Source organism: Belonocnema kinseyi, chromosome 10, assembly GCF_010883055.1.
Source record: "Belonocnema kinseyi isolate 2016_QV_RU_SX_M_011 chromosome 10, B_treatae_v1, whole genome shotgun sequence".
Lineage (NCBI taxonomy): Eukaryota > Metazoa > Arthropoda > Insecta > Hymenoptera > Cynipidae > Belonocnema > Belonocnema kinseyi.
Window position 1 is genome coordinate 67,315,355 of NC_046666.1, and position 26,962 is coordinate 67,342,316.

General features: G+C 31.5%; 2 protein-coding genes across 4 annotated transcripts; one reads left to right on the forward strand and one right to left on the reverse strand.

Annotated features, from left to right (window-relative positions):
• Positions 1-1,915: 1,915 nt before the first annotated feature.
• Positions 1,916-5,419, reverse strand: LOC117182120. The gene is made up of 3 exons (XM_033375162.1): positions 5,267-5,419; positions 2,248-2,427; positions 1,916-2,150 (listed from the first exon to the last, which is right to left on the reverse strand). The coding sequence occupies exons 1-3, from the start codon at positions 5,339-5,341 to the stop codon at positions 2,013-2,015; spliced, it is 393 nt and encodes a 130-aa protein (XP_033231053.1). The 5' UTR covers positions 5,342-5,419; the 3' UTR covers positions 1,916-2,012.
• On the forward strand, positions 4,806-14,825 carry LOC117182119 (coiled-coil domain-containing protein 170). 3 transcript variants are annotated; one of them, XM_033375160.1, is made up of 16 exons: positions 4,806-4,908; positions 7,108-7,256; positions 10,391-10,486; positions 10,599-10,730; positions 10,822-11,010; positions 11,092-11,361; positions 11,479-11,623; positions 11,696-11,868; positions 11,996-12,196; positions 12,279-12,422; positions 12,540-12,617; positions 13,222-13,385; positions 13,489-13,597; positions 13,687-13,944; positions 14,045-14,214; positions 14,387-14,825. In XM_033375160.1, exons 2-16 carry the CDS (start codon positions 7,158-7,160, stop codon positions 14,526-14,528), a joined length of 2,370 nt encoding a protein of 789 aa, XP_033231051.1. In that variant the 5' UTR covers positions 4,806-4,908; positions 7,108-7,157; the 3' UTR covers positions 14,529-14,825. The 3 variants fall into 3 exon arrangements, with proteins under 3 accessions (XP_033231051.1, XP_033231050.1, XP_033231052.1); XM_033375159.1 differs by lacking the exon at positions 4,806-4,908 and having other exon boundaries at positions 6,964-7,256; XM_033375161.1 differs by lacking the exons at positions 4,806-4,908; positions 12,540-12,617 and having other exon boundaries at positions 6,964-7,256.
• Positions 14,826-26,962: the final 12,137 nt, after the last annotated feature.

Sequence of the window (26,962 nt, forward strand, 5' to 3'; positions counted from 1 at the left end):
GGTTTAAAATTTACGCATTTCATTAAAAATTTCTTTTTTTATAGTAAAGTATTAATTCGCTTAATAAAAAATTCACCTTTTTAGTTGGCATTTCATTTCTTTACTTGAAAGTTCTACTATTTCATTGAAAATTCGTTTTTTTTTTATGAGAAAATAATGTTTTTAACTGTAACGGCTCCATTTTTTGCTGAAAATTGATCTTTTTTAGTTGAAAACCCATGTATTTGGTTAAAGTTTATCTTTTTTATATGAAAATTCATGTGTTTGGTTGAAAAATCGTCTCCTTTGCTACAAAATTAATTTTCTTGGTTGAAATTTGGTTCAAGAATCATCCATTTTATTTAAAATTTCTTTTTTTTATAGTAAAACATTAATCTTCTTGGTAAAAAATTTAGCTTTTTAGTTGACAATACATTTCTTTAATTGAAAGGTTAACTACTTTGTTGATTTTTTTTTAGTAGATAATAATTTTTTAAACTGTAACTATAGTTCCATTTTTTGCTGAAAATTCATTTTTTTTTTTGGTTGAAAATTCTTGAATTTGGTTCAAAAATCGTCTCTTTTGGTAGAAAATTAATCTTCTTATTTGAAAATTCATTTTTATGGTTGAAGATTCCTAATTCAAGTTAAAAATTAATTTCTGTGGTTACAAATTTAACTATTTTGTTGAAAACGTATACATTTTTTGCAAAAAAATGTTGAAAATTCATCTTTTTGGTTGAAATTTGGTTCAAAATTCATACATTTGATTGAAAAATCGTTTTTTTTTTGTGATGAAGTATTAATCTTCTTGGTAAAAAAATCGTCTTTATCATTCACATTTCATTTCATCAGTTGAAAGTTTAATTACTTTATTGAAAATTCGTTTTTTTAGTAAAAAATCATTTTTTTAACTGTAACTAGAACTTTTCAATTGTTGACTGAAAATTCATCTATTTTGGTTGAAAATCCATGTATTTTTATTGTTAAAGATTTCTAATTTAAGTTAAAAATTCATTTCACTAGTTACAAATTTAACTATTTTGTTGAAAATATGTATATTTTTGCTAAAAAATTCATCTTTTTGGTTGAAACTGGGTTAAAAATTCATACATTTGATTAAAAATCCTTTTTTTTTGTGATAAAGAATTAATCTTCTTGATAAAAAATCTATCTTTTTAGTTGACGATTCATTTCTTTAGTTGCAAATTTAACTACTTTATTGAAAATTTGTCGTTTTTTTAGTAGAAATTTTTTTTTTTTAATTATAACTATTCCATTTTGAGCTGAAAATTAATTACTTTTTTAGTTAAAAATTCGTACTTTTTAGTTCAAAATTAATCTTTTTGGTTCAAATTTCATTTTTATTGTTAAAGATTTCTCATTTACATTGAAAATTTTTTCTGTAGTTACAAAGTTAACTTTTTTGTTTTAAATTCATGAACTTGTTTGACAAATGATCTTTCTTGGTAGAAAATTAATCCTTTTGCTTGAAAATTTAACCTGAAATAAAAATCAATAACGGTCGACAACAAATGAGAAAATATTAGCAAGTAAAGAAAGTTAAATAAAACGTGCAAAAATTAGTTTTTCTTTTTCTTTTTTACTCATCCACAGTGTGTTTGTCGTGAAAGAGGGGCTAAAAGTTGAAACCCTTCGCTCTGTCTGTTTAAAAAAGCGCAACTGAATCTTATTTTGTTTTCACATTCTTTAATTATTTTTATTTGGAAAATTTTTGACAATTCAACTGACAGTCCTGTTTTTGATTTATGAATTCCAAGTGTATTCGGAAAAATTAGGATTTAACAAATCGCATCTTGTATTTTGATTGACTTTTAAACCAAAATGTCGAACTTAAATACTGAGCACATTCTCGAGAGCATTTGCTCAACATAAATTCTTTCATAATTGAAAATAAAATGCAATAATTCGACTTATAAACAGAGTTATATTTCATTTACTTTTCTCACAGTTACATGGAACTATCGAAATTGAATCATTTATTTATCTACATAGTTATAAATCCCAGGAGCTTAAATCCTCTTGGTGGCTCTCAAATAAATGAACCGGATGGACTCGATCATACCAACGGTAACCAAAGCCACAGTTATGCCAAAAAGAATTTTATCTGGAAGACCCTTGGCTAAGAATACTGGCGCTTCCAAATCCGACTGAAATTTAGAAAAAAATATCAGCATTTTAATGTTAATTGTGTACATTGCATTTTAGCTTTAACCAAAGGTACAAATCTGGAAACTGTGCACGTACCTGTAACTTCCTCATGAATTCGCGATTCTTGGGGCTAACATGTGGCCCAAAATCGTTGAGTTTGCTGGCGGCAGATCCAGCAGATCCGGCAGATCCGGCAGCTGCAGCCTGGACCGGTTTCGTTTTGATGGTCTCGAACATCATTTGTGGCGGTTCTGAACTCTGCAGAGGAACTGGAGGCTAAAATCAACACTTTTTAAAAATAATAAAGAGATATATATGGGACATTTCATACCAAATCGAACACTTTTGAACCCGACTTCTTTCGATTTGGCTGAAATTTTGTAATTATGTTCTTCCCGACTAAGAACATTTCTCAGAAAATTTTCAAATTTTTTTACCTACCTCAAAAAAAAATTATGAATTAAAAAAAAAATGGTTCTTTTTTTCAAATTGTCATGACTTTGTTAAAAACTCATCGATCGAGACGTTTTTTTTTAAATCTTTGCAATTAAATGTACTTTAAAAAAAAATACAAAATATACAAAAAATTGTTAGATAATCAACTCTATCAAATTATTGTGTTTTTCGAGAAACCCCGTTAGTTTTTCGAAGTTCGCCATTTTTTATTCTCTTAGAAAAAACTTCAATCAATTCTGCGGTTATTCCCGCATATCCCAGAGTGGGTTGAATTTTATTCAATTTTTTTTAATTAAAACTTTTTTTCTTTCAGTTTTTCACATTTTTTTCTAGAAATCTTGTTTATATAATAAAATAAATGCAAGTAAATGATTTCTCGGTATATCATACTTAATATATAGTCTAAACTTAAACTAATAACGAGGATTCTACGTTTGATAGGATTCAAATTTAATGTTTTTAATAGTAATTAAACAAATAATTTATTTAATTTTCTTTGGCGTTTAAATATTTTACATATTCTATGTTTATTCGAATTTGAAATTTTTTAACATATAAATAACCATCTGTGTCTAGAAATACACTGTGTAATTGCTAAATTCCTGTAATTGGTTTTGTTTTCAAAAATCGGTCATTCAAATCATTCAAAGCTTTATTGTAATCTTCTTCTGAGAAAAACCTGAACATGACATTTGCCATGGGCAGTCGCGAAAAAATGCACTTCGGCAGGTATGCCAAAATCACTGACATGATAATATAAATTTACAAAGTTTTTGTAGTTTTTAAATTGCTGAGGAGTCCCATCCGAGAAATAATAAATCTCGTGAAAAATTTTCAAAAAATCAGTAATTATTCCGATGAAAACATGAACAGCGACGGCATCATGATTATTACAATCTGAAATAATCACTAGACTTCTGTATTCAAGTTCGCTATTTACTTTGAAATAAATAACGACCGGAAAAATCGTACTGTTTTCTTAAAAATTAAATTTTTGCCGAAGATTCATAATTTTATTAGGAAATTCATCTCTGGTTGAATATTGAATTGCTTTAATAAAAACTATATAAAAATAAAAACAAGTTTTGTTTATCAAATATTTATTTTTAGGTGAACATTTAATTATTTGGTTGAAACAAAAACTTTTTAGTAGAAAATTCGCCTTTCTGTCTTAAAAATTCGACTGTTTCGTTGAATTTTTTTATTGAAAATTATTATTTTTTATTTTAAATGAAAATTTAAATATTCCACTTGCGGTTCATAATTCATCTTTTCAATTTAAAAATTCAAGCATTAAGTTGAAAACTTGCCTTTATGGTAGAACATTAATCTCTTTGGCTGAAGATTCGACTAATTTGTTACAAATGTATGTATTTTGTTGAGAATGAGTTAAAAATCTTTTTTGTTTAATTTAAGGGTTTTCCCTGAAAAGAACATTTTTATTTGGTTGAAATATCAACTATTACATTTTTTTTGAGAATTCATCTGTTTAGGTTGAAAGCTATATTCTCCGGTTAAGGGTTCAACTGCTTTCTTGACAAATAAATAGTGGTTTTGAACATTCATCATTATAGTGGAAACTTCATCTCTTTGCTTGTAAATTGAACTACTTTAATAAAAATTGTTTTTTTTTTGTCGTGAAAAATGGTTGTATCTAAATTCAGGTTTAATTACTTGGTTGAAAATTCAAACTATTTTGTAGAAAAATCGTCAGTTTTTCTTTAAAATTATGTAAAGAAATGTAACAAACAATTTGGTAGAAAATTGGACTGTTTTGTTGAAAATTAGTTTTGTTTATTGAATTTTTTTTTTTTTCACCAAAATTCAACTACTCCACTTGTGGTTATTAATTGATCTTTTTTAGTACAAAACTTCAACTATTTCGTTGAAAATTCGTCTTTTTCCGTAAAAGATTAATTTTCTTGTTTAAATATCATCTTTTTTTGTTCAGTGCAAAATGTTTCTTTTAAATTTTAAATGATAATCTTTTCTTGGTTGAATTATGACCTATTAAATTTTTGAGATTTGTTCTTTTTTATTATGAATTCAACTTCTTGATCGAAAGTTGAACTACTTTGTTAATTCATAAGAAACTGTAATGAATAAATTTAGGAACAAAATTTATTATAGGCAAATTACGTAACATAGATGGGGGGGGGGGGGGCCAAATTATAGACTAACGATGGGGAGTACGTGGTTTTGAATTTCAGAAAAAAACTTTATGTAATTTGTGCATATTTTAGGGTAAAATTGGTAGAAAATGCCCATTGCTTACATATTTAAACTACAGAGAAAATGCAGGTCTGTATTTTTTGCCTGAAGTATTTTTGCAGTCTTGTTCTTGACATAATTAGGCATAGAAATATCGATAACGGAGGATGTTACGTGAGCAGGTCCAAATCATTCTACTTTTAGAGGTTAAGAATGTGGCGCTCGCGCAAAGTAATTATAGGTTTTACATTAATTTGATTGATTCCGAAAGTTTATGCACGTCTCACGCTATTCCTATTATTGAAAACTTTCGATATAAAAAATAAATAGATCAATATTATTGAGAACCCCCATCTTCAGTACGCAGAAATGAGCTGCCATGGATTAACCCCATTAAAGCTCAAGTGTCAAAAATTTTACTTTAATAAAAGTTATGTTAATCACTTACAATTGGATACAGTGGTAGCAACTGATTAGATTGCCTTAGTCTTCCAGTAAAGTGGCTGAACTGATGGAATGGCATTTTCGACAATTTTCGAAAAGACTCAAAAAGACGATCTTTGCACGTCTTTCCTAGTAGATATTCCCTAACTCGCGACTTGCGCAATCTCGCAGTACTAGTATCAGTCGATAAAACAGTTTTTCATTCAAAACTGTTAATTCCTTGCACGATCCAAAAGATCGCATCACTTCAACGTTTTAAATTATTTAATTCTGAAGACAATCAAAATTAGTGTTCAAACGAGTTTGAGTGCTCAGAGAAATTCTCACGAAAATGAAAATTTGATCGACCTTTATGTGCTTTATAATATAATGAGCATTTATGAGCAATTTGAATTAGTATTGAAAAAATCGTATCTTCTATTTTTATTAACTTCCTGTCTTCCTGTTACCACCTAACGTTTTATTTTAAAATTCAATCGCTTAAAAATCTTCGGTTATAAAAAAACAGTCAAATAACAATACATTATTTTAATTTCGCGGGATCATGTGTCGCCTGGCGGCGTCGCCTAAAATTAGAAAGGGCGCTAAATTTAAATTATGAAAGAAGTCAAAGTAAGAGAAAACATATTTTTTACATTAATTATATATAATTTAAAACAAGCAGATCTTTAATTCAGTCTAAAGCGTGTTAACAATAAATATTTGGTATATTATTATTTTTATTAATATTATTAAAAATATTATTATATTTATCACTATTTTTTGTATATTTCTTCATTAAAATATTTTTTAACAACACTAAGGATGTTGTAACCAGGACCAATCCCCAAAATTGAATTACCTCATTTTCACCCATGAAACCTAGAATTTTGTCATCGTCAGATGTTTGGGGCCTATTCCTGTTTTGAATAAACTCTGTATTCGGAGTGCAAAATTGGCGAATTTCAAAATGCTTTTTGCGTAAAACGATTTTTTTTATTCTATAGCAAGTATTGAAATTAGGGGGCCGTTTAAAAAATGTGAAACGCCTTTAGTAGGGGTGGGGGGGGGGGGGGTTGTTACCTCGAGCCTTATGCTGGTGTTAAAGTTACACACACTTACTATAGAAAAAGCGTTACTTAGGGGAAGGCGGTGTCAATAGTTTCAAAGAAAAGCGTAACATATTTTTTGAACGACCCCTAGCCAATTTTTCACTTCTAATACAAACTTCATTCAAAACCTAAGTCTCTGACAAACATGTAATTCTTCTAACGCTTTAAAATAAAAATAACGCGGATCATACATAAATCATTCTTTGGAAATCAATTCGAAAACCATTTTTTTAAAGAATATGAAGGACGTACAAGAAAACATTCAAACTTGAACTTTTTCAGTTTTTATAAACTATTTGTTTTGCTTATTGTTTTTCTATTATAAAATTAAGTTTTGAAATGTTCGTAAAATAGCAAAAATTAAAACGCAGACTCCCTTGTAAAGAACATTCCGCTCTACAGTTTCACCTAATGCAAAGTTTGAAAAAGTTGACTACATACCGGCAAAGAAAAAAAATTATTTCTTAGATTACCCGGGCTTATCTATTTATGGTCCGGTTGATTAAAAGAAGGGTTTCGTAATAAAATCATTAGGATGCTCTGACTAGGAATTTGTTCTTTTCTTGGATCGATAAATTTCGATTACGTATCTTGAGTCCCGAGTCCGCGGCAATGGCGACTGTCATCCTCGCCGCCCTTCGCTTTGCGTGTTGACATTCAATCGGCGAGGTACTTGTCGTATTTGTCGGGAGATTTTAGCAGAAAATGTGAGTGAAAAATGTTGAACATGTTTTATAAACGTTATGAAATAAAGCCCTAGGAGGAAAGGATAGATTCGGCGCGTTGGTGTACAAGACAGAAAAAATGAGCACTATGGCAACCGCGGAGGAGGCAAAGGAAGCACCTGCAAGCGAAGACGATGATTTGAAGATTTTTAAAACTCTTTACATCTCATCTCAAAAGGTACTAAAATACGAGCATGTATACAGCAATACAGCACAATATTTCCACGCTGCACTTAATTTTATATTAATTTTTACAGCTGTAATTCAACGCGTTCATGTCGCACCCGTTTTACTACAAAAGGTCACGTGTTTGTTGCATACAAGCATATATATAAATGTATTTTATTAATATATATGAATGCAAAATCTATATTGTATGATTCATATAAGGATTTCTTTTACCAATATTAAATCGTCAGCAAAGATGAAAAATCTTATTTTTTCAACATTTCGCACTTTTTTAAAAAGAATATTTTCTAGCAAGAGGATAAAAAATTGAGTTAATTTGTATGGGAAAACTGTAATTGTTTACAAATGAAATTTTGTTTATTTTATACCTTCACTTTTTTTCTTTTATTCATATATCTGCAGATAGACTTTTCCTTCGGAGTCTTACTTCTAAATCTCCCCTCGAAATAACCTCCTTTGTTTTCATTTTAAAAAATCTCGTTTCATTCTATATTTTTTCAATGTTGATAAAATATTAATTAAGAAAAAGTAAAGTCAAACACGATATTTTTAATATAAGTAAAGATGAACATATCTCCAAAAAGACCGACGAAATACTCTATATGTATATTTCTGATTCTCATTATTGTGAATAACTTATAGGCTCGCTTTATCAACATTGCATAATATTACATCCTAGATTTACACCCGCATAAAACACTGTTATTCGTATAAGTACTATACCTGAGTTTCAAACAGATATTTTTATTTAAAGAACTTAATGCAATTACTGATTTCTTAAACACTTAAATAATTTTCAGAAATCTAATTTCTCACGTTCCCTTGTTGAAAAACCCCAGAATGACTTTTATAAAAAAGTACACAGCTACGAGAAGAGGGAAAATCTTGTGATATTGGGCTTTGTATTATGTAATGGAATTAATCAATAAATTAGTTAACTTCAAAATGAAAAGACTAATTTACATACTTTCATTGAGTTCAGTTTGGTTGTACAATTTGTTTGATTGCATAAAGGCAGAGCTATTGACCTGCCGAAGAACAAGGGTGCGTTGCCATAGCGTTGTACAGGATCGATTACACCTGTCGCTTTGATAGCTATTGCGCTCAGAATTATATAATAAAAATACAATAACCCGTTATTAAAGGCAGTGTCTACATGTAACGAAAAATACAGCTATTTGTACCGAAATTTCGATATAAATAGCTCCTTTTCCAGCTCCCACTATTCGTACTGAAAAAATCCGGCTATTTGTACTGAAATTTCGGTACAAGTAGACAGAAAAACAGCGGGATCATTTTTGTTGAAGCTCATATGTTATGTTCTCGAAATAGTATTGTTTTTTCTCAAACTAATAATACAGTAGACTCTACGACACTTCTCGTTTTTGGGGATGTAGGGGAAGCGAAAACGAAGTGTCAGAATACCTTCTCTCCTGCGATACCCTAGAGCCAGGTGAAGCGCGCGCGAATTCAAACGCTCTCAACCGCCTACAGCTTTGTCAAGTATATTCGGTGAAAGGAAACCTTCCCTTCAGTGGCGCCAAAACGAAAACCTTTTTGGGGGACAATTCAATCCAATTCAATCTAATTAGATCTTGAAGTAGATAATTGTTAATATCAGAACGCAAATTTCTGAAATTTCAAGATTAATTACTGATGCTAAGTTTGAAATTTTTTGATTACTTTTTCGAAAACGAGACAATATGAAAATTTCAGGATTCCAAATGAGTAATTTTATGAAGTTAAGCTCCCGAAAATTTCGTTTTCAAATGTTCAAGCAGTGAGCCATTCACTTTTTTTTACGTATTTTTGTTGGCGGCTCCATTGAAATTCTTTTTAAAAAAGTGTCACAATATAGGTTAAGGTATTTGGTAAACAGTTTGTCAGAACAAAAGGTATAGCTGCCTTGTTCGGAGTGCATGTTTGTGGGTGAAATGAGGCAAGGAGTGGGGTCGAGCAAACGAAGGGGAAATCGGAAAACGAGAAGTGTCGAGAGAAGTGTCCTAGAGTCTACTGTAGTTCAAATGTAAATCTATAACATGAACATAGCTGCAATCTCATTTTTCGGGGTCTCAATTTTGTTGCAAACTCAAAACAATACCGAGTCGGAGTTCTTTGACGATGGGCGTTTTTCTGTGTAGCTACGGCCTTTATTAAAAGGAACTTCTCTTATTTAATTCCTTTAAAAAACATTGAAAAATATTTGTCAGTGGACATTAAATATTGTTTAAACAATGAACATAATTGAAAGGTCACATTAATTTTGTGCATGGTTACTCAATAGTATTTCTTCATAGCATGTTTTCGTGTACTGTATTGTACAATTATAGCTTGCTGAAAGTTGGTGAAGGTTATATTTGAAGAGTATTTATAGAATTCGACTGTTATAATCGATTTGTAATGTATCTAATATCTGATCTGAATTTTCTCATACCAATTCGAAAAAAAATGATTTGGTTTATTTCCGACTTACTGGCCCACCTAGCTTATCAAGAGTGTGTCAAGTATTACGTCTAAAAGTTGGCTTGAATTCAGGCCTGGCATTGATTTCTAAGAGTTACCAAACTTTTTAACCAAACATATAGGCAAAACTGTGCTACATTTTTATATGGATGTCTGATTACAATATCTAAGAATTGGGTTTAACTTATAATTTTCTTACTTTAGCTCACTCGTTTTATCAAAATGCTGGTCTAGTGCATCCGATTTATACATTTAATGCTGTCAAACATTGCAATTGTTGTACATATAAAATGTACATATATATAAAATTCTGATCGTAGCCTCTTTCGTGCATTGCATCGTTTCAAGTCACGTAATCTACTGTCGTAAAAGCAACTCGGTGGAAATATCGTGCGCATCTATATGACCTGGAAATTGTTTCCATAGATCACTGTTACCTTAACTCAGTTCGAATGAGGTTCGAATCTCCCAAAATCTGTATATGTTCTATGAAATTCTAAAAATATCACCCCAGTTTAAAAAATACAATGTTATTTTGTTTATTGTTATTTAACTTCGTAAATCGTGTAGAAAATTAGGTCAATCGAGTTAAACTATCCATTCTATTCTGTGACTTATAAATAAAGGTTTCATTTTTTCTGCCATTTTATTTTTCTTTAGGTTGATTCTGAGGAAGCGATGACACATGAAGTCACTACTGCCTTGAAAAGTGAACTGGCAGCCCTTGAGTACAAACGCGACAGGTTAATGTCCGAGGTGAGAGAAAAAGAGAAAAAGAGAGAAGGGAGGGGGAGGATTGAGGTCTCTTCATTTCCAATACCATTACTGTATGTATACTCTATAATGAATTTTTTCCATGTGGTATCAGCTTCAAGAGATGAAGAATACCGTAAGATCACGCGATCAAAGAGTCGTAGAACTTCAAGTAGAGGCTGATCAGCTACGAGAACAAGCAGCCAGGCAAAATGCCGTCGTTTTGAGCCTCAAGAAACGCATACAGGTCAATACTCGCTATTCACTTCATTATTATTTTTTTAATTGTATTATCTAGAACATCTATTTTTGAAAATAGTGCAAAATTTCTTTCACAGGAATTGGAAGAGAGAGAGAGGAATCATTATGCAACTCAAGGAAGGAATGAAATTGTCATCCAAGGTCTCCAACGTGATGCGAAATATCACGAGGACAAAGCTCGAGAATATGAACAAAAAATTCGCCAACTAGAACATAACATCACAGAAGAAATTCAGCTAAAGGAGCGAGCTTGCCTCAACTTGCAGGTTCTTTTATTAATTAATTACACCTGCAATATGCTTGTTCACAATATTTGCAGCTGATAATATAGCACTGTCTTTACTTAGGACTTTGTACGAAGATTGGCACATGCTTTAAACGCCGAGTTTTGCGACAGTACTCACCATAGTCCTGAAATGATAATTCATAAAGCAGAGGAACTTGTACAGGAAGTCAATCGACTTCGCACTAAAAGTACAAACGTTGAGACACATTTAACTAGTGTCGAAGTCGATTATAGGTCTTGTAAGGATGCTTTGGATCGAGCGATTTCTGAAAAAGAACAGTTACAGAGACAAACCAGCACTCAGTTGGTGGATTTGGATCATTTTCGTCAGGTGCGGCTGGAATCATTTCTTATCGCAATTTTGTCGCTTAAGCTTACATTAAACTTCTTTAAAAGTTTTTAAAATAACAAAAGTTTTACGGCTAATTAGTTTCCCATAATTCTATAGGAAAAAGAATGTCTGGAGATGCAGTACAGGGTAGCTGAACGAGAGTTGAACGATCTGCGAGACAAGCTGTTGAATGCTAATCGAAACATTACTAGTGCCAACGGAAACATTTCTAGCCAGGAAGCATTAATCTGCCAATTACGAGGTGAACTGTTCTCTTCAATTTATGCAAATTAGCTGAAAGTCATAACAAATCCTGGATAAAATTATATTTCAGAGGACCTGAAGAATAGAGAAGAAAAAATGCAAAGGGTACAAAATGAACTACGCCACCTTCTAGAGTCGTTAGCTATTCTTCTCAGCACTCCCAATAGGTTCGTCGAGTCTCATGAAAATGCGATAAAGGATAGAATACGGGAAATTATCGCTGACAATAAGGACCAAGCTGTGGTACTAAAGATTCATCAGTTTATAGCACAATATTAAAATTCTGCAAGCACATTAAATGAATCATATTAAATAAATGAGTAAACCCGAGATTAAACCTTAATAACTTTTAATTTTAATTTTGAATTAGAAAATTCAAAACCTAAAAGAGAAATTGCATGCAACGTCTGAATCTGCAAATCGTCAAACTGAATTGGTTGAAACAACAATGATAAAAATTCGTAATCTTGAAGAAGAAAGATCCGCTTTGGAAGCAAAATATCATAAAATTGAATCAGAATTATCGTCTTGTGAACTTTCTAGAGATTCTTTACGCCGAGACAAACAACACGTAAATAATTTGAAATAATGAATTACTTCTCTTACACATAATCAATCATGTTTCATTACACGATTCCATACATTTTCTTCAGTGCATGACATTTTTGGAGAGGCTAGCAAAGGTAATGCAGTTAGATGAAATATCACAAGAAATTGGAATGGATCTTCAAACAGAGTCGCTGCTTGTTCGAGCTGAGCAATTAGCAAGATTAGAGACGGACAAATTAGTTGACAAGGTGAAAATAAAACTCACATTTATTAAACATTATGCGTATGTCTAATAGCTTGTTTTGTGCTGTGTGTTAAATTGACTGTTTTTTCTGTGTTATTATGCATGCACTACTGTTCTGCAGCTATTGTGTTGCAGCTACACAACGTTTCCCAGGATTCGACGAGAGCGAATATACCACGAACTTCCTTGCTTGAAAGAAGTAAGGCCGTAGGCTTGAAATTCTTGTAGAAAATCTCGCACTGAAATTTTCTCATTTTATTTTTACAAGAAAAATAACAATGTGTATTCAAATACATGCAAATTTAGTACAAATGATTACTTAAACTACTTAAGTCTCAAGTAACATACTAACAAAACAATATGATGACCTTAAATTTGCATTCGTAGCAAGTTACCAATGAAATAAAGCGTTTTTACTAATCATTAGTGAAAAAATTAATAATTAACTGCAAAATTGTTAGTATTATAGTACTTTTAAACTACTGCCAGTTATAAAAAAACAGTGCATAATACATACTTGTATTATATACGCGAAGTGAAACTTGCATGCAATTATAAATAATTATAATGTCCAATTATCAATATTTCACCTATTAGATGTAGATAACAATTAAAACGCTAGTCAAGAATTAGTGTATTTTCTCAACATAGATCGTCACCCTGAATGACCTATAAAATTAGATCAACGACTCACAACTTGTTGAGCACGTACCACAATTTTAATTGAAACATTTCAGGGAGTCTACAACAGAAAGTAATAAATTGCATATAATGTACAGTTTTATAAGATTATTTTATTCCAGACTTCGGTTGTTTATCAACTTCAACGCCGGGTCAGAACGCTGCGTGAGCAACTTCAGCGGCGTGATCTTCACTTGGATCTTCTTCGCAGAAAACTCAGTCTTCAGGAAGATGGTGTTCGAGTGAAATCAATGCTGCAAAGTGAAAGAGATGAAGCAAACCTTCGGTGACTATAAAAACCTTATAAAATAAATTACTCTACGTATACTTAGTTTCATATAATATTCAGAAACATCTTACAAAGATGTAAATAAAATCTTAATTTGCAGAGCAAAGAAACTAGCAAAACAAGTTGACCGGTTACAGATGCAGTTAAATGATGAAAAAGCAAGGAGCAGAGAATTAAGTGCACAACTCACAGAGGCTGCAGATTATAAAGTGCGACATTTATAAAAAATACTTTAATTTTTTTTAGATAATTTCTTCTTCAATAAAGAATGATTTAATATTGATCAAATATATTTCAGATAGCTGCATTGGAACGTAGTAGGAAGATAGAAGAGCTTCAAAAGCGTCTTGTTGAAAGTGAAATGTTGAGAACTAAATATAACAGGAAACTCACGATGCTAAAAGATCAGATGAGATCTACAAATGAAACAATAGATCAGGAAAGATCCATCAATGATCATTCAATGCAACTCCTCAGAGATGAATTAGCACAAGTAAAGCAAGATCTCTTGGAAGTTAGGCAGAGTCTGTCCGAAGCCACTCGTAGAGAATCACAGGTATGATTCATTTTCTGGAGAAACCATTAACATTTTATTCTGCTAATTTATCATTTAGCATTAATAAAATAATAGAATAATTTAATTTTTCATTTTACAGTTACAAAGTTTCCGATCGTCAGTGACAAAATTACTCTCAGAGCCAGTGTGTACACCCGATTATGAAATTATTTCACGCCTTCAGAAGATGGTCGCTGCACATCGTGACTTCACAATGTTATCTAGGAGATATGACGAGCCATTGGAAACCAGTCCTTCCAGATGCACCAGGTAAATATTTGAATTATTTTGCACTTTTGTTTCATCTTTCGTCTTGAATATACACATACAGGGTGAAAATATGCTCATAAATAACCTTGAATCAATTAACCAAATCATCTATTATGTAAATTCATAAGTTTTTACTTGTTTTATTTATTATAATTATTATATTTTCTGTTAGCATTCATCCAGTCCATCCACCAAGATCACCAGGATCTCGCTGTACTCGGTACGATGATAGTGGATTTGCAGATCCACCAGATATGCACGACATCGATGATGATTACAACAAAAGACCTATTAGAAGTAGCCTACTTCCGTGACATCGGCCAAAATTTAAATTCTAAGGCTTATACGTATAATACGAATCCCGCGGATTTCGAGTGTTTTCCTAAATTCTGTTAAAAACTGTTCGGGACTTTCAATACATGTACAAATGCGTGCAATATATGTAATTATATATTTACACATACGCATATGTCACGTTCGTTTTTACGCGAATTGTAAATCCTCCGTTTATGGCTAGATAAACGAGTGAATTTTACGTCAAAACAAGCAAAGTGAAACAAAAGTGTTCAAGCTAATTATGTGTAAATAGATGCGTATTATAATAATATAATATGTATGAGATGCGATAAACGTTTATTATTATACGACTTTTATGGTTTCTGACATTTATAACATTCTTCAAACTTTTCTTTTACGTCGTTTTAATATTTTCCTCAAGTGATTATTTGGATAGAGAGACTATAATGATGTTTCTAATTTAGAAGATTAGAAATATTTTATAGCATGAATGATATGCAAAAGCATGAAAAAATTAGTGAATGACAAGGTAACGGATGCAGAATGATAAAATTCTATTTTACAATTAAGAGTGACGACACGTTCCATTACATTGTTGGTCACGAACGACCCTCTTGTGAGCTTCGTCAAGTCCCACTTTCCTATTTCCCTGCGACTGTTTCAAGCAGCGTTTCCGGTGACACGGTTCCGATTTCCATGCTTGGGGCTGTCAACGAGTCCAAAAACACAGGCTATGGCCTATGATGTACTTTATTATATAGAAGCATGTATGGAATTTTAAAGTTAGGCAAGAAGATCACAGAGGTAGACTACATGTCTGCCGGTTTTCAGATTCAAGTACAGTGATTAGGAATCAGCACTTTTCCGCAATCTTGATAACCTAAGTGGATTATTATTTAATGCCAATGGTCGATATAGGTTCATAAATCAAAACATGTAGCAAATCTTATAGGATATCACGTTAAGATAAAAAGCAGCATTAACGATCGTGGAATCATGTAGCGTTTAGTGCTTAATTAATTTTTAAGTTTCTCTAAATTTAGGATATCATGATTTTGTATCACAACGGATTGATATCCTATATATGCTTTATGAGTTATTAAGCACCTTTTAAATACCTTTTATTTTGGGGAATGTTTAGAAATGAATGAAAAAATTAAGTATTACAAAAATATATATTTTCACAATATTGGGCGATAAATATGTAGATTACAAAATATACAATATGTGTATTCTTTGCGCGGAAGCTTGCGTTACTTGCGGTTGCATCTGTATTCTTACATCATGCCTTTGTTAGTATCGAGTAGGTGGTAGTTTTGCTCCGAGTGGAACAACTGCATTCCAGGTTGCAGACATTCGAGACGTTATGCTCAACTTGAGATGTTTGTGAGAAGGTGAGTGAACGCACCAGGCGAGATAGATAAAAAGGATTGAACCATTTAATTTTTTAATAACAACCAAAACTTTGTTCTCAAAGTATAATAAACGATTCAAACAAGTTATAACTGCATTAGCGATTAAAATTACTATTATGGCTTCAAAATCAACTTGGTAAGACTGCATGATTTCCAAAAACGAAAAAATTGCCAATTTCATTATGTCGAAATTTATCTCATTTTCAGTTTTTTACATTCTTATAATGGAAGATACTAGATTTGTGTCAAATATAACCCTCTTCGCCCTCCGGGTTTTGCTAAAAATCTACGTTTGAGACCTTTTGAACCCGAAAAACAGGTTTCGTTAATGTGCCTGTAGATTTTTAGACTCTAGCAGATAACTTTCGAAAGAATTGACAGATTGGATTGGCCTTTGAGATTCCTAAACTGAAGGTCAAGTTCGATAGCTAGTCATTTTTTATTTTTTTGAAAAATCGAAAATTCAAATTTGGTTCGTGCTCAAAATAATGATGTGTTACGAATCACTTTTTGATAGGACGCGTAGTTTTTGTTTTAATCGTAAAAAAATTTGAATTAAGAAATTAAATTTTTGGTCGAACGACAAAGTCTGGGACAAAATAAATAGATAACATTTATGCACCCAAAAAAGAGCTACACATTTTTTATTAATAATTTTCTTATAGGATGCGTACTTTTTGTTTTAATCGGGAAAAATAATAAACATTCAAAATTAAATTTTTGGAAAAATGACACAAGACACAAAAAAAATTGACGAACGAAAATGTACATGAAGAAAATATTTATAAATTTCTAACTTAACATTTTTTGATAATATGCATATTTTTTGTTTGAATTATAAAAAAAATTGAAAATAAAGGAATTAATTTTGTGGGCAAACGACTTACGCTATAAAAAAATTAATAGACAAAAGTTGCTCACCCAAAAAGAGCTACAAATCAGTCATCAATCAATTTTGTTACGACGCGTAGCTTTTGTTTTAATCGTAAAAAATAACATTAAAAACAAAAAGTTCAATTTTTGGAAATACCATACAAGAGACGAAAAAAATGAAAAGGCACAAGTTCAACCAAAAAATATCTACAAATTTGTTATAAACTTTCGTTATAAAAATACATTCAAAATAAAAAAATAACTTTTGGAAAAACGACACGTACTACAATACATTTTATTTTAAAAAATTTGTCAACATTTTTTTTAGAACCACTTTACGCTGAAATGCATATTTTTGGTTAAAATCGTAAAAATAAAATAAAAAACAAACAAATTAAATTGATTGGAAGGAACACACAAGACGGAATAAAATGTTCAACACAAACTTGTTTTTTTTACAGGATGTACACTTTTTTAAATTGTAAAAACAAGACAATGAAAATGCATCTCTTTTCAATATCAGTGAATGTTATGAATTGTAATATTATAAATTTATTGAGAAGATACATTTTTCAGAGTATATGAGATAAAAATGAAATGCAAAAAAATATAACAAATATCAAAGTAATCAGGATAAATAAAACGTGTACTTTATTTTGCATTATCTGAATAAACAGTCCTAGACCGAAACACAGAAATAAATGTAATATAAATTTCATATAATAGTGTTGAACATAATGTAGGAAAGTCCCCACTTTGGACAAAATCGAGTGCGAAGCACGAGATACGTGATGGCAATTTGTTCGTTAAAGCCAAATGAGCTTTAACAAAAGAGAATTCACGTTGACCAAATTACAGTTTTCGCTGCTTTGACCTCTAATTTTAAAAGGCCTGTGCACAAATGTGGGGGATTTACAAAGACGGAGTGCGCAGTGCAAGGTAAATAAATTATCGAGTGCGAAGCCCGAGAAACAAAACTCACGCACTCTAGGCCCGCTCAAACTTGCGAGTCACGCGTGATGAGAATGTGCCTGTGCAGCAGGAGGATTTTTATCTTACAGAGATATTTGAATTAAAAAGTATTCTCGATTGCATGAGACACGAGTGCATATGTTTTATAAATAAGTGATTGACCTCGGCCTTCCTTGAATGATGAGGGAAGTGTACATGCGGTAGGAAGCTATGTTCGTACCTATACATCATTACAAAACCTAACTTCCGTGTGAAATAATTAAATTTTGAATTTCCAGTGTAATAAAGATAATCTTTTTGTCAAAATAAGGCCTCTTTCTAACACTTAATGAAATTAATATCCGCTGATCAAGTAACGTATAAATAGGTTTATAGGAAAGATTGTTTTGCCTAACAGGGATAACGCAAAAAGCCTCATAAAATAAAATAAAAATAAAATAAAATATTTAGCAAGTTGCCTCGACCAGTGGGGAAAAAGAATAAAGATAAAAAAGTTGAGTGAACGTGCAAAAGGAGAGATGAAGCACACAACTTAAGGTTTATGGTACTGTACCCTGAGTGTATTCAGTAAAGGTATGGTTTTTTTATCACCAAGCATTGGCTGTGAGCAGGACAGGTTTGGAACTTGTTAACCCTGAACTTGGTCACTTGTGGACCAAGATTTCGCACTCACTTGAAGTAGCGTCTTTCTCTTATTCTGTTGCATTCGATAGCACTGCGTTTTTTTCTACAATTTCTCACTTTAGTACTATACACAGCATTTGAGCTCTGAGAAGTAGATGCTTTATTTACAGTAATATAAAAGTCATGTATGCTATATCTTATGTAACCAAGCATCAAGCAATTACAGGCCTGCAATCAATTCCTCGAACTGCTACGAGCTTTACTGAATTTCAATTATAAGACTGTACAATAGTTAGAGTTTCCTTCATTTTTGTGCTATTTCTTTTATACGTTTTATAATAAAACACGATTTTTGTATAAAAATTATGAGTATTATAAGTTATATTATCGTAAGTATACATGTAGTATTAAGTTACTTATAGTTTGATACGAAGAAATTTCAGAGAAGAAAAGTGGCAAAGAAGTAATAATTCTTTTTTTTGTAGATGTGTACCTTCATTCTGTACCTATCTGCAAGAAGAAAAAGAAGTTTAAGCAGCTCACAGCTTAGTGAGAGCAACACGCTTGATCGCACTGTCTGATATTTAGCGCCTGATATTTTACAAGCAGGATCTAACTAACATTGGAAAGATGTTTCCAAGTAATATATTACACAAAATAAAGCATCCTCTATAATAACTAAAGCCTATAAGAATCATCACCAACCTTTCCAACAGTCGCATAACAGTAAAATAATAGTTATTTATTATAGACGTCAAAAAATGATATTATTAGCTAATTTATACATCTTAAAACATTAAATGAAAAAATAGATTTTTATGATTTCAATTTACAAAACATGATTCCTGTAAATGTATACATAAATCACTAAAGTTAAAAAAATTGTTTAATAATTAGTTACACGTAATATAGAACGTATAGTAACTCAAGTACTGAATATTTCTCTATTAACTTTGCAATAAGATATATATTTTTATAATTGATGTGACGCTCTGGACATTAAAAATAAAAAATAATGCGCAGTTTAATAATACAAAATCAAGTATTTCGTATGAACAGTGAGACAAACCTTTCGATATTATGAACTTCTGATCGTAAATTATACAACATCGTAAATAATTTTCTATGACTTTATAGAGATCGTGCGAAGATATTAAACATGATTATCTGTAAAATGACCTTAAATTTGGTTGATACGGCTTGAATAATAGGATGGTCTTTTACTTATTCATATACGAATCTGAAATGTACTGAATGACATTGTTCACAACAATGCTGACCCTCTGCGCTCACACACATTCATTCTTTCTACACTAATCCATGTACGACTAACAATAAGCTCAGATATTTCCCAACGATATTCGGATAAAGGATGACTTCTCCTTTCGCACATTAGTAACCTGTGTGGAAGAAGGTCATACGTCCGCTGAGAAGGTTATTATAGTTCCTGTATAACCTTTCCAGACCGCTGCGCTGACGTCTTTGGTGGAAGGCCAAAATAATGTCAAAAATAATTTTGAGCATAACTTAAATCTAAATTAAATTTAGATACGTAAACAAGAAACTAAATTATAGGATGTAAATGCGTTAAAGTGCAATCGAAATTAATACAACTGTAGCTGGAGAGTTTTGGAAGTTATCATCTGAAGGAAGAAAAGAAAAAAGGTATAAGAGGAAGATGGAGACGAGTGATTAAGCCAGGAGCAATATTTAAGTTAGATGCTTTCTCCGAATACACATTTAGTTCTGCAGACCTTTGGTGCTTTCACCTGAGAGTTGAAATCTTTGACATTTTGACTGCCTTTTCTGACTTAAGTAAAAATATCTCAAAGGTCGTCCATGATTCTTTCTGTATATTATCATTTATCTATGGGCTTATCTAAGAAAAGCAAGACATTTTTAGCATAAAAAATCTTAATTTATTTCTTTTTTTCAGCACTAATTGATCTTCTCAAGGAGAGTATTGCAGATAAATCAGTTATGGTTCCCGCTTCGAGGAGTGAATGTCCTCGTAAAAGACTAGCTTTAGCACCAAGCAAACCGTTCTCATTACTTATAATAGATTCCGCCGGATTCAATTATCATCTAGTGTGGAAATCACGTTCAGCGGATGCGTGGAAGTCATATACGTTCTCGTCGGCAATGTGAAGGTTATATTATCATAGCAACAATTACGGTGTCAACTAGTAAAATTATGCTTATACTTATACATGAGAAATAAGTCTTTTCTAAGTTCCAAAACAAATCAGCATGTAGAGATTGGAGAGTAAAATAAATTCTTGCTTTCACGTTACACGTTTATAGTATTAAGCAATACGTCAAAATGTTGTTCATACCACATGTGCACTCAATACCTTGAAGGATATTGATGGGAACGCTACAGTAGTCGCGTAAAAATAAATTTAATTGGCACGTTCACTTCGCAACGATCCTATTGTCGCAATGATTTAATCGTAGTTCAACTTTTGAATAAATAAGTTAAAGACAGATTATGTCTAGATAGGAGCAAGCAGTAGAGTTGGCAAAGTAAAAATTTTCAGAGTATGGATATCAGATCTTGCAAGGTGATAATGAAATCTCTAGTAGCATTCATCAATTCATCAATCCTACACGATGACGAAACATAGTTACTTTCTACTTCCAATAGCAATTTCAAAGATTTGCCATCAATCTCTTTCAATCTGTGAAAGTGCATTATAGACGAATGACCGGAAATGAGACCTTGAGACTACAGTTCCAGTTCTTTGTACATAATATATGGAATAATTAGTACGTTCTGCTTCTTAAGTGAAAATGTAAAATATACATAAAAAAAAGGTGTTGCTTGTTTTCAAACATTTAACATTTTAAGATTCTCCTACCCTGTCCAATAATAGTTATGGATGTCTATAATCATCCCCATCAAATGTTTGACGAATTTTTAGTTTTTATACCTCAATTTTCAGTAGTTGTTTTGTATGTCAAGTTCAAAACCTTTAATCGTTATATGGCTAAAAATAAAGATTGATTCATCAATGATTATCAATATCTTCTGAGAAATATTGCTGATAAATTTTAATCAGCTAATTGACCGGAAACATTTCAGGCCCAATTGAAACGCTTCTTCAATACTCCTTGACGATTTTTTTGAATCGTTTCTTGCGTGATAACTGATAAGTGTTTTCGTTTATATAAAAAATACATATTGTGCATTCAAATGTCGTTCATTGGAAAATAAGAGAAAACATAAAAAAATAGTTTGAGCAAATATGAGTTTATGAGGAAGAATTTCCTGTATCAATTAGATCTTTAAAATTAATATCATCATGAATTTATATTATTCTGAAAATACGTAGACTTTACTATAGGATACTGGTATGCCCAGTTCTCTAGTGCGTTGCGTCGAAGCCAGTGGCATCGAAAACCGCTTACTCTTTTTTCCTGTATGCGGTACAAGGAAGACCTTAAAAGTCAGAAGAAGGCTAGGGGCCATTCACTCTCGAATCAAGGGATTTTAACATATGAAATTGGTATAAAATCAAATGCAATAAGCATAACACTTTGTGACATGATCTGAAATTAGCGGTATCTGAGAGGATCTATTGAAAAAGATCCCATACTTTAAAATAGGCGAAAATCGAGTGAAATCAGTAGACATCTCTTGAACTATTCCAAAATCGTGAGCAAGTCAGTAGTTGTCAACGAGAGACTGTGAGCAATCATGAGCAGTCAAGTGAGCAATCAAGAGAGCAGTTAGTGTAGTCAGTGCATTCAGTGTGCGAACTTTTGCGTCGTCGCATCGCTCGGCCCTCTACATTGTATGTGCGCAACAAGCAGGGAGTGCGCGTATTATTGATGAATAGTAAAAACTGTACAGATAACAAATTCGCCATAATTTTAGAACCAATAGCAGGATGGCCATTTTATTCCAGGAAGAAAATCCCCGGTTGCTTCCCGGCGTTTTCCCGGTCCACAACCATTTTTGATGGTCATTGAGATTGAAACATTCGAAATCGTGAATCTAAAAATGTTTTCATTTTGAATTTATAAAGACTGAAATTAAAATTAAAGCACTTAAAGAGGAACAATTTTGAATTTTAAACTTTAAAAATTATCGTTTAAAATTTCTTTCATTGAAACGCTTAATAATTTACGCATATAAAACGGAAGCTTCTCACACATTATAAGAGAACAATTTCAAATTGAATGCCATTAAGTTCTAAAATGAAAGAATTTAAACTTTTATAGCTTGTACAGTTCAAATATTCTGCATTTTTCAATCATAGCTGTCATATTCAACTTAAAAACAATAAAAATTAAACGATTATAACTTTTTTAACTGCAATTTTTGTTTATATTAGATCATAAATTAATTTTATTTAAGTCGTAAAAAATTAATTAATCTGAGTTCGGATTGAATTGTAAAATTGGTTTGGGTCAACTTTTCTCGGATTGGTATCGATAGATTCGGATTGGTTCGAATACAAATTCCAGAATGATTCGGATTGTTTCGGAATGAATTCCTATACGAAACTTTCACCATGTAAATCGTAGAAAAAATATAAAACACCTCACTCTATGGTTAGACGTATTAGATGTTATTTCCAACATCACGTTTAAATTTGTCTGATTCGAGATGGATTTGGTCATAACCGTATTTTTTTAAATATATGCCCTTATAAGAATTGCTAGTCAATATTATCAAAAATTTTATATATTATTTTCAAAATAAATAATAGCCTTTTGTTGAAGTGTCATGGAAATAAGCGTTCATAAATAAGTAAAAAATTAATTTAATGCGAAAGTCAATTTAGATTTATTGTAAAAATAAATTACAATTACACATTCCTTTGCACATATTTTCTAAACCGAATAGCAAAGCCAGTCAAAACATAATAATTTTTATTTATTTCTTTTGAGAACTTGAATGTTATTTGGAAGTTATTGTTTTAAAAAGTTCATTAATTGGATATACTTTCCCTTTCACAATGAATTGCTTAGGTAAGTCTGCCAAAATATGCAAAATATCAACCTCAAATGAACAAATAAATAATATAATAATAAAAGCAATTCCAAATGATAATAATAACGAATAAATAATAAATTATAAATAATCAAATATCCAAATATAACCTCAAATACTTCTATAATTTCAAGAATATCAAAAATATATTAATAATTACCCAAAAGTATAATGCACACAATTATTATTATAGTATAAGTGAAAATCAATCACTTACCTTGATTATTTCACCGAAAGTGAGCAAAATAAATTTCGCAAATCCAACTGCACATTCGCTCATATGACATGGGAGTAACAAAAGAGCGAAATACATGTGTATTAAATTTTATATACAGTTCAGTATAGCAATATGCGTGAAAACTCAACGTGCTTAAATTTCTTTAAATTTTGTCAGATATTCTCAATCAAATTATTAATATAGAATTCGTCGACTGAATTGTTATTTATTATGAAAATGCAATGTACGGGTAAAAATTTATCCTAATTTCATTCTAAATAGTCCAAATTTAAGGCCAAAACAGTTCATTGTAGTTTAGGTCTGTTATTTATTTGCCTAATTGAACTTTTCGACACGAAATCTAATTTTATTTCTGGTTAACAGGAAGAAGGTATCATGTTTTATTATTTACAATCGAAAATGAGTGCTAAAATTATTATGAACTTGTGAAAAATGGAATTATCTAATTTTTCTTTTAAGTGCAAAACATAAATTTATATGAAATTTTATATAGTCGCCTTCAATGGCGATTTTATATGTTTGATATATTCATTTTAATACACATGGGTATATTAAATTTAATATTATTTTTAGCAGTGTAGAATTAAGCCCATAAGCAACGTCATTTTACACAAAATATATTTTTACAGTGTAATTATTATCACAACTTGCCTACTTATTAACATCTATTTCACCCAAATAACGCCCGGCAAAATCATCTTGACAGGTGACTGACTGTTTGAAGACAACACTTCAAGTTGTTCTGAATGATACAAAACAATCTCTAAATGATGAATTTCCCCTAGATTCTTATAATGAATCTGTGTGGCTTAAATTTGTTGCAACTCAATTGAACATTGATTTTGGTGTACTTTGAAGGATCGACGATTTTCTATGAAGTGGGCTTCATTTAGTCGTTTTTCTGAACGCGATCGATAATTCCTGAGATACGTCACGAATGTGTCACGAATTTCGGTGATAGATATTTCCAGATTTTTTAAAACAATATTTTGCATAATAATTCAGTAAACTTGTAGAATAAATCTCCCTTTCTTATAGTGAAAATACTCATATAAGTAAACATATTCAATATATATTTTATTAGGCACTGCCTATGGTTACGGAATTTCCCTTCACGTTTTCTCTAAACAAGCTGTAAAAGGGATGAGAATTACGGAAAATTCCGCAACGTTAGCCTTGAATGACCTAGAAAAGGAGTTAAAATTACCGAATATTCCGTAACCATAGACAGTACGATTTTATTACAGTGAAACTCTACTATAGTGCCGATTTTTAGGCTGACTAAAAGCTCCGCTTTTGTTTGTTCACGCCTGAGTGCTCGCCTGAGGGACAACCGCAGAACCCGCGCACCCTGCGCAACTCCTGTTACACCTACCTGTGGCACGGCGTCGATTCTCGGAAGGGCTATTGAAGGTTTTCACCCTATTTATTACATATTATATTATTCATCAAATATTTTGTTATTCATTATTCTATGTTTTTATTTCTAAAATTTAATACTGCGTGAAATAGACGTTTAATATTGCATATTTTTCATATAACATAATTCTTTTGTTTAACGCTGCCCCTTAGAATATACCCTGAGTGTTTGAGACTCTGAAACTCTTACACTTACAGAAAATCGCCGATCCTCCAAAGTACACCAAAATCGATCCTCAATTAAGTTGCAACAAATTTGAGCCACACACAATTAATTATGAGAATCTAGGAGAAATTCATCATTTAGAGAATGTTTTTTCTCATCCAGAGCAACATGAAGTGTCGTTCACAAACTGTCAGTCACCTGTCAAGATGATTTTGTCGGGCGTTTTTTGGGTGAAATAGACGTTAATAAGCAGTAGTTATAATTACCTAACTCTTAATTTCCTCCCATTTATCAGTGACTATGAGAGCCTTGAAATAAAAATTGTACTTGGCGTGGTATAATTTCCAAATCTTAGGTTAGTTAAAACCGAGAGGACATTCAAACCACCAAAGTCGGATGTAAAAACTAAGTTGTGACCGTCTGCATCGAAATTGATGCCTGTGCGTTCAAAGAAATTTCCTCTAGATTTTCTGCATTTAACGAAGTGAAATTAGCTGCAGCTTGAAGTGAAAATACCTAATGTGTATGTAGACGGTCACGACTTTTTGTATACATCCCGGCTTTAATTTAAATGTGGACGGCCAAGACTAACCTAACATTTGGAAGTTGCATTAGGAAGTTATAATTCTATTCTAAGTAACTAGTACGCACCATTAAATGGAAGAAAGTTGAAAATTAGCTAAATATTGTTCCAATTAGTTTACTTATCAGCAATTATTTAGATTAATATCGGAAAGCCAATAATTGCTTTGACAGGTGTTCAGGTGGCTGACAGCGCGGTTCAAACTTCACAACTCTCAACGTGAGCCAAAATTCAGTCTCAAAATGATACATACCCCTGGATGCCCATATGTGCAACTACGTTTATATGAATGAATATGAGACTGAAAATGTTCTGAAATTCTCATTGTGAAATCAATGAAACTTGAGCTGCAACAAATTTAACACCAGCTTTTTCCTGTGCTCTCTTGTTCTCAGTAGATTATAAAATTTTAGAAAAATATCTGTTTTAAGTTTTTTCCTATCTAGCGCTATTTTTTGTATTTTTTCGAAAATTTGTAAAAAATCCTGAAAGATTTTTTTCTCTAACAATACAAATTTTTGTTGCGATGAAAAGCAGAAAAGTATTGGTAAATTATGCTCTTCTTTATTTTTTTGACACCCAGAAATTGTATTGTTGAGAAAAAATCAAACTGAAAAGATTTGATCAATATTTTCGCAAAAATATCGAAAATAACGAGCTATAAAAAAGTGTCAAGATACAGTTTTTTATAAAAATAATTTCATTTCTTTGACTTTTTCCATATCTTGCGGCAGCGTTGGGGGGGGGGGGGGGTTTTCCTTTTTCAGACAAAGAAATTCTCTCTTCTCACCGAGGCGCTGGGGTAGATTTAATCTGAAATAATGAAATGAAAAAAAGATTGAATTTTGAATAAATTAACATTAAATATTTTCAGAAAAAACCACAACCAGTTTGTCTCTTTTAAACTTTTAAGAATTTACCATCAAATTTCGAAGTTGGACTAGAAATTATATCGGAATCAGAGAGAAAAATATAAATAACTATACTATATTAAACAATATCATACTTTTAACAAAAATTGCGATTATTTTTTATAATCTGCGTTTTAATTTTTTAAATTTAAATTATTATTATTACACCATTAAGCCATTTCCCTTTCGGGGTAGGCGTGACTCACTCGGCAGGGGAAAGGAGTAGTGTGTGGATGGGATAGAGATTT

Bases quoted from the DNA above. Each gene is read 5' to 3' on its own strand.
- LOC117182119 (XM_033375160.1), top strand. From the start codon at position 7,158: ATGAGCACTATGGCAACCGCGGAGGAGGCAAAGGAAGCACCTGCAAGC. The intron at 7,257-10,390 runs GTACTAAAATAC...ATTTTTCTTTAG, and splicing joins TTTACATCTCATCTCAAAAG to GTTGATTCTGAGGAAGCGAT. The intron at 11,624-11,695 runs GTGAACTGTTCT...ATTATATTTCAG, and splicing joins ATTAATCTGCCAATTACGAG to AGGACCTGAAGAATAGAGAA.
- LOC117182120 (XM_033375162.1), bottom strand. From the start codon at position 5,341: ATGCCATTCCATCAGTTCAGCCACTTTACTGGAAGACTAAGGCAATCT. The intron at 2,428-5,266 runs GTAAGTGATTAA...TGTTGATTTTAG, and splicing joins TGCTACCACTGTATCCAATT to CCTCCAGTTCCTCTGCAGAG. The intron at 2,151-2,247 runs GTACGTGCACAG...TCTAAATTTCAG, and splicing joins AATTCATGAGGAAGTTACAG to TCGGATTTGGAAGCGCCAGT.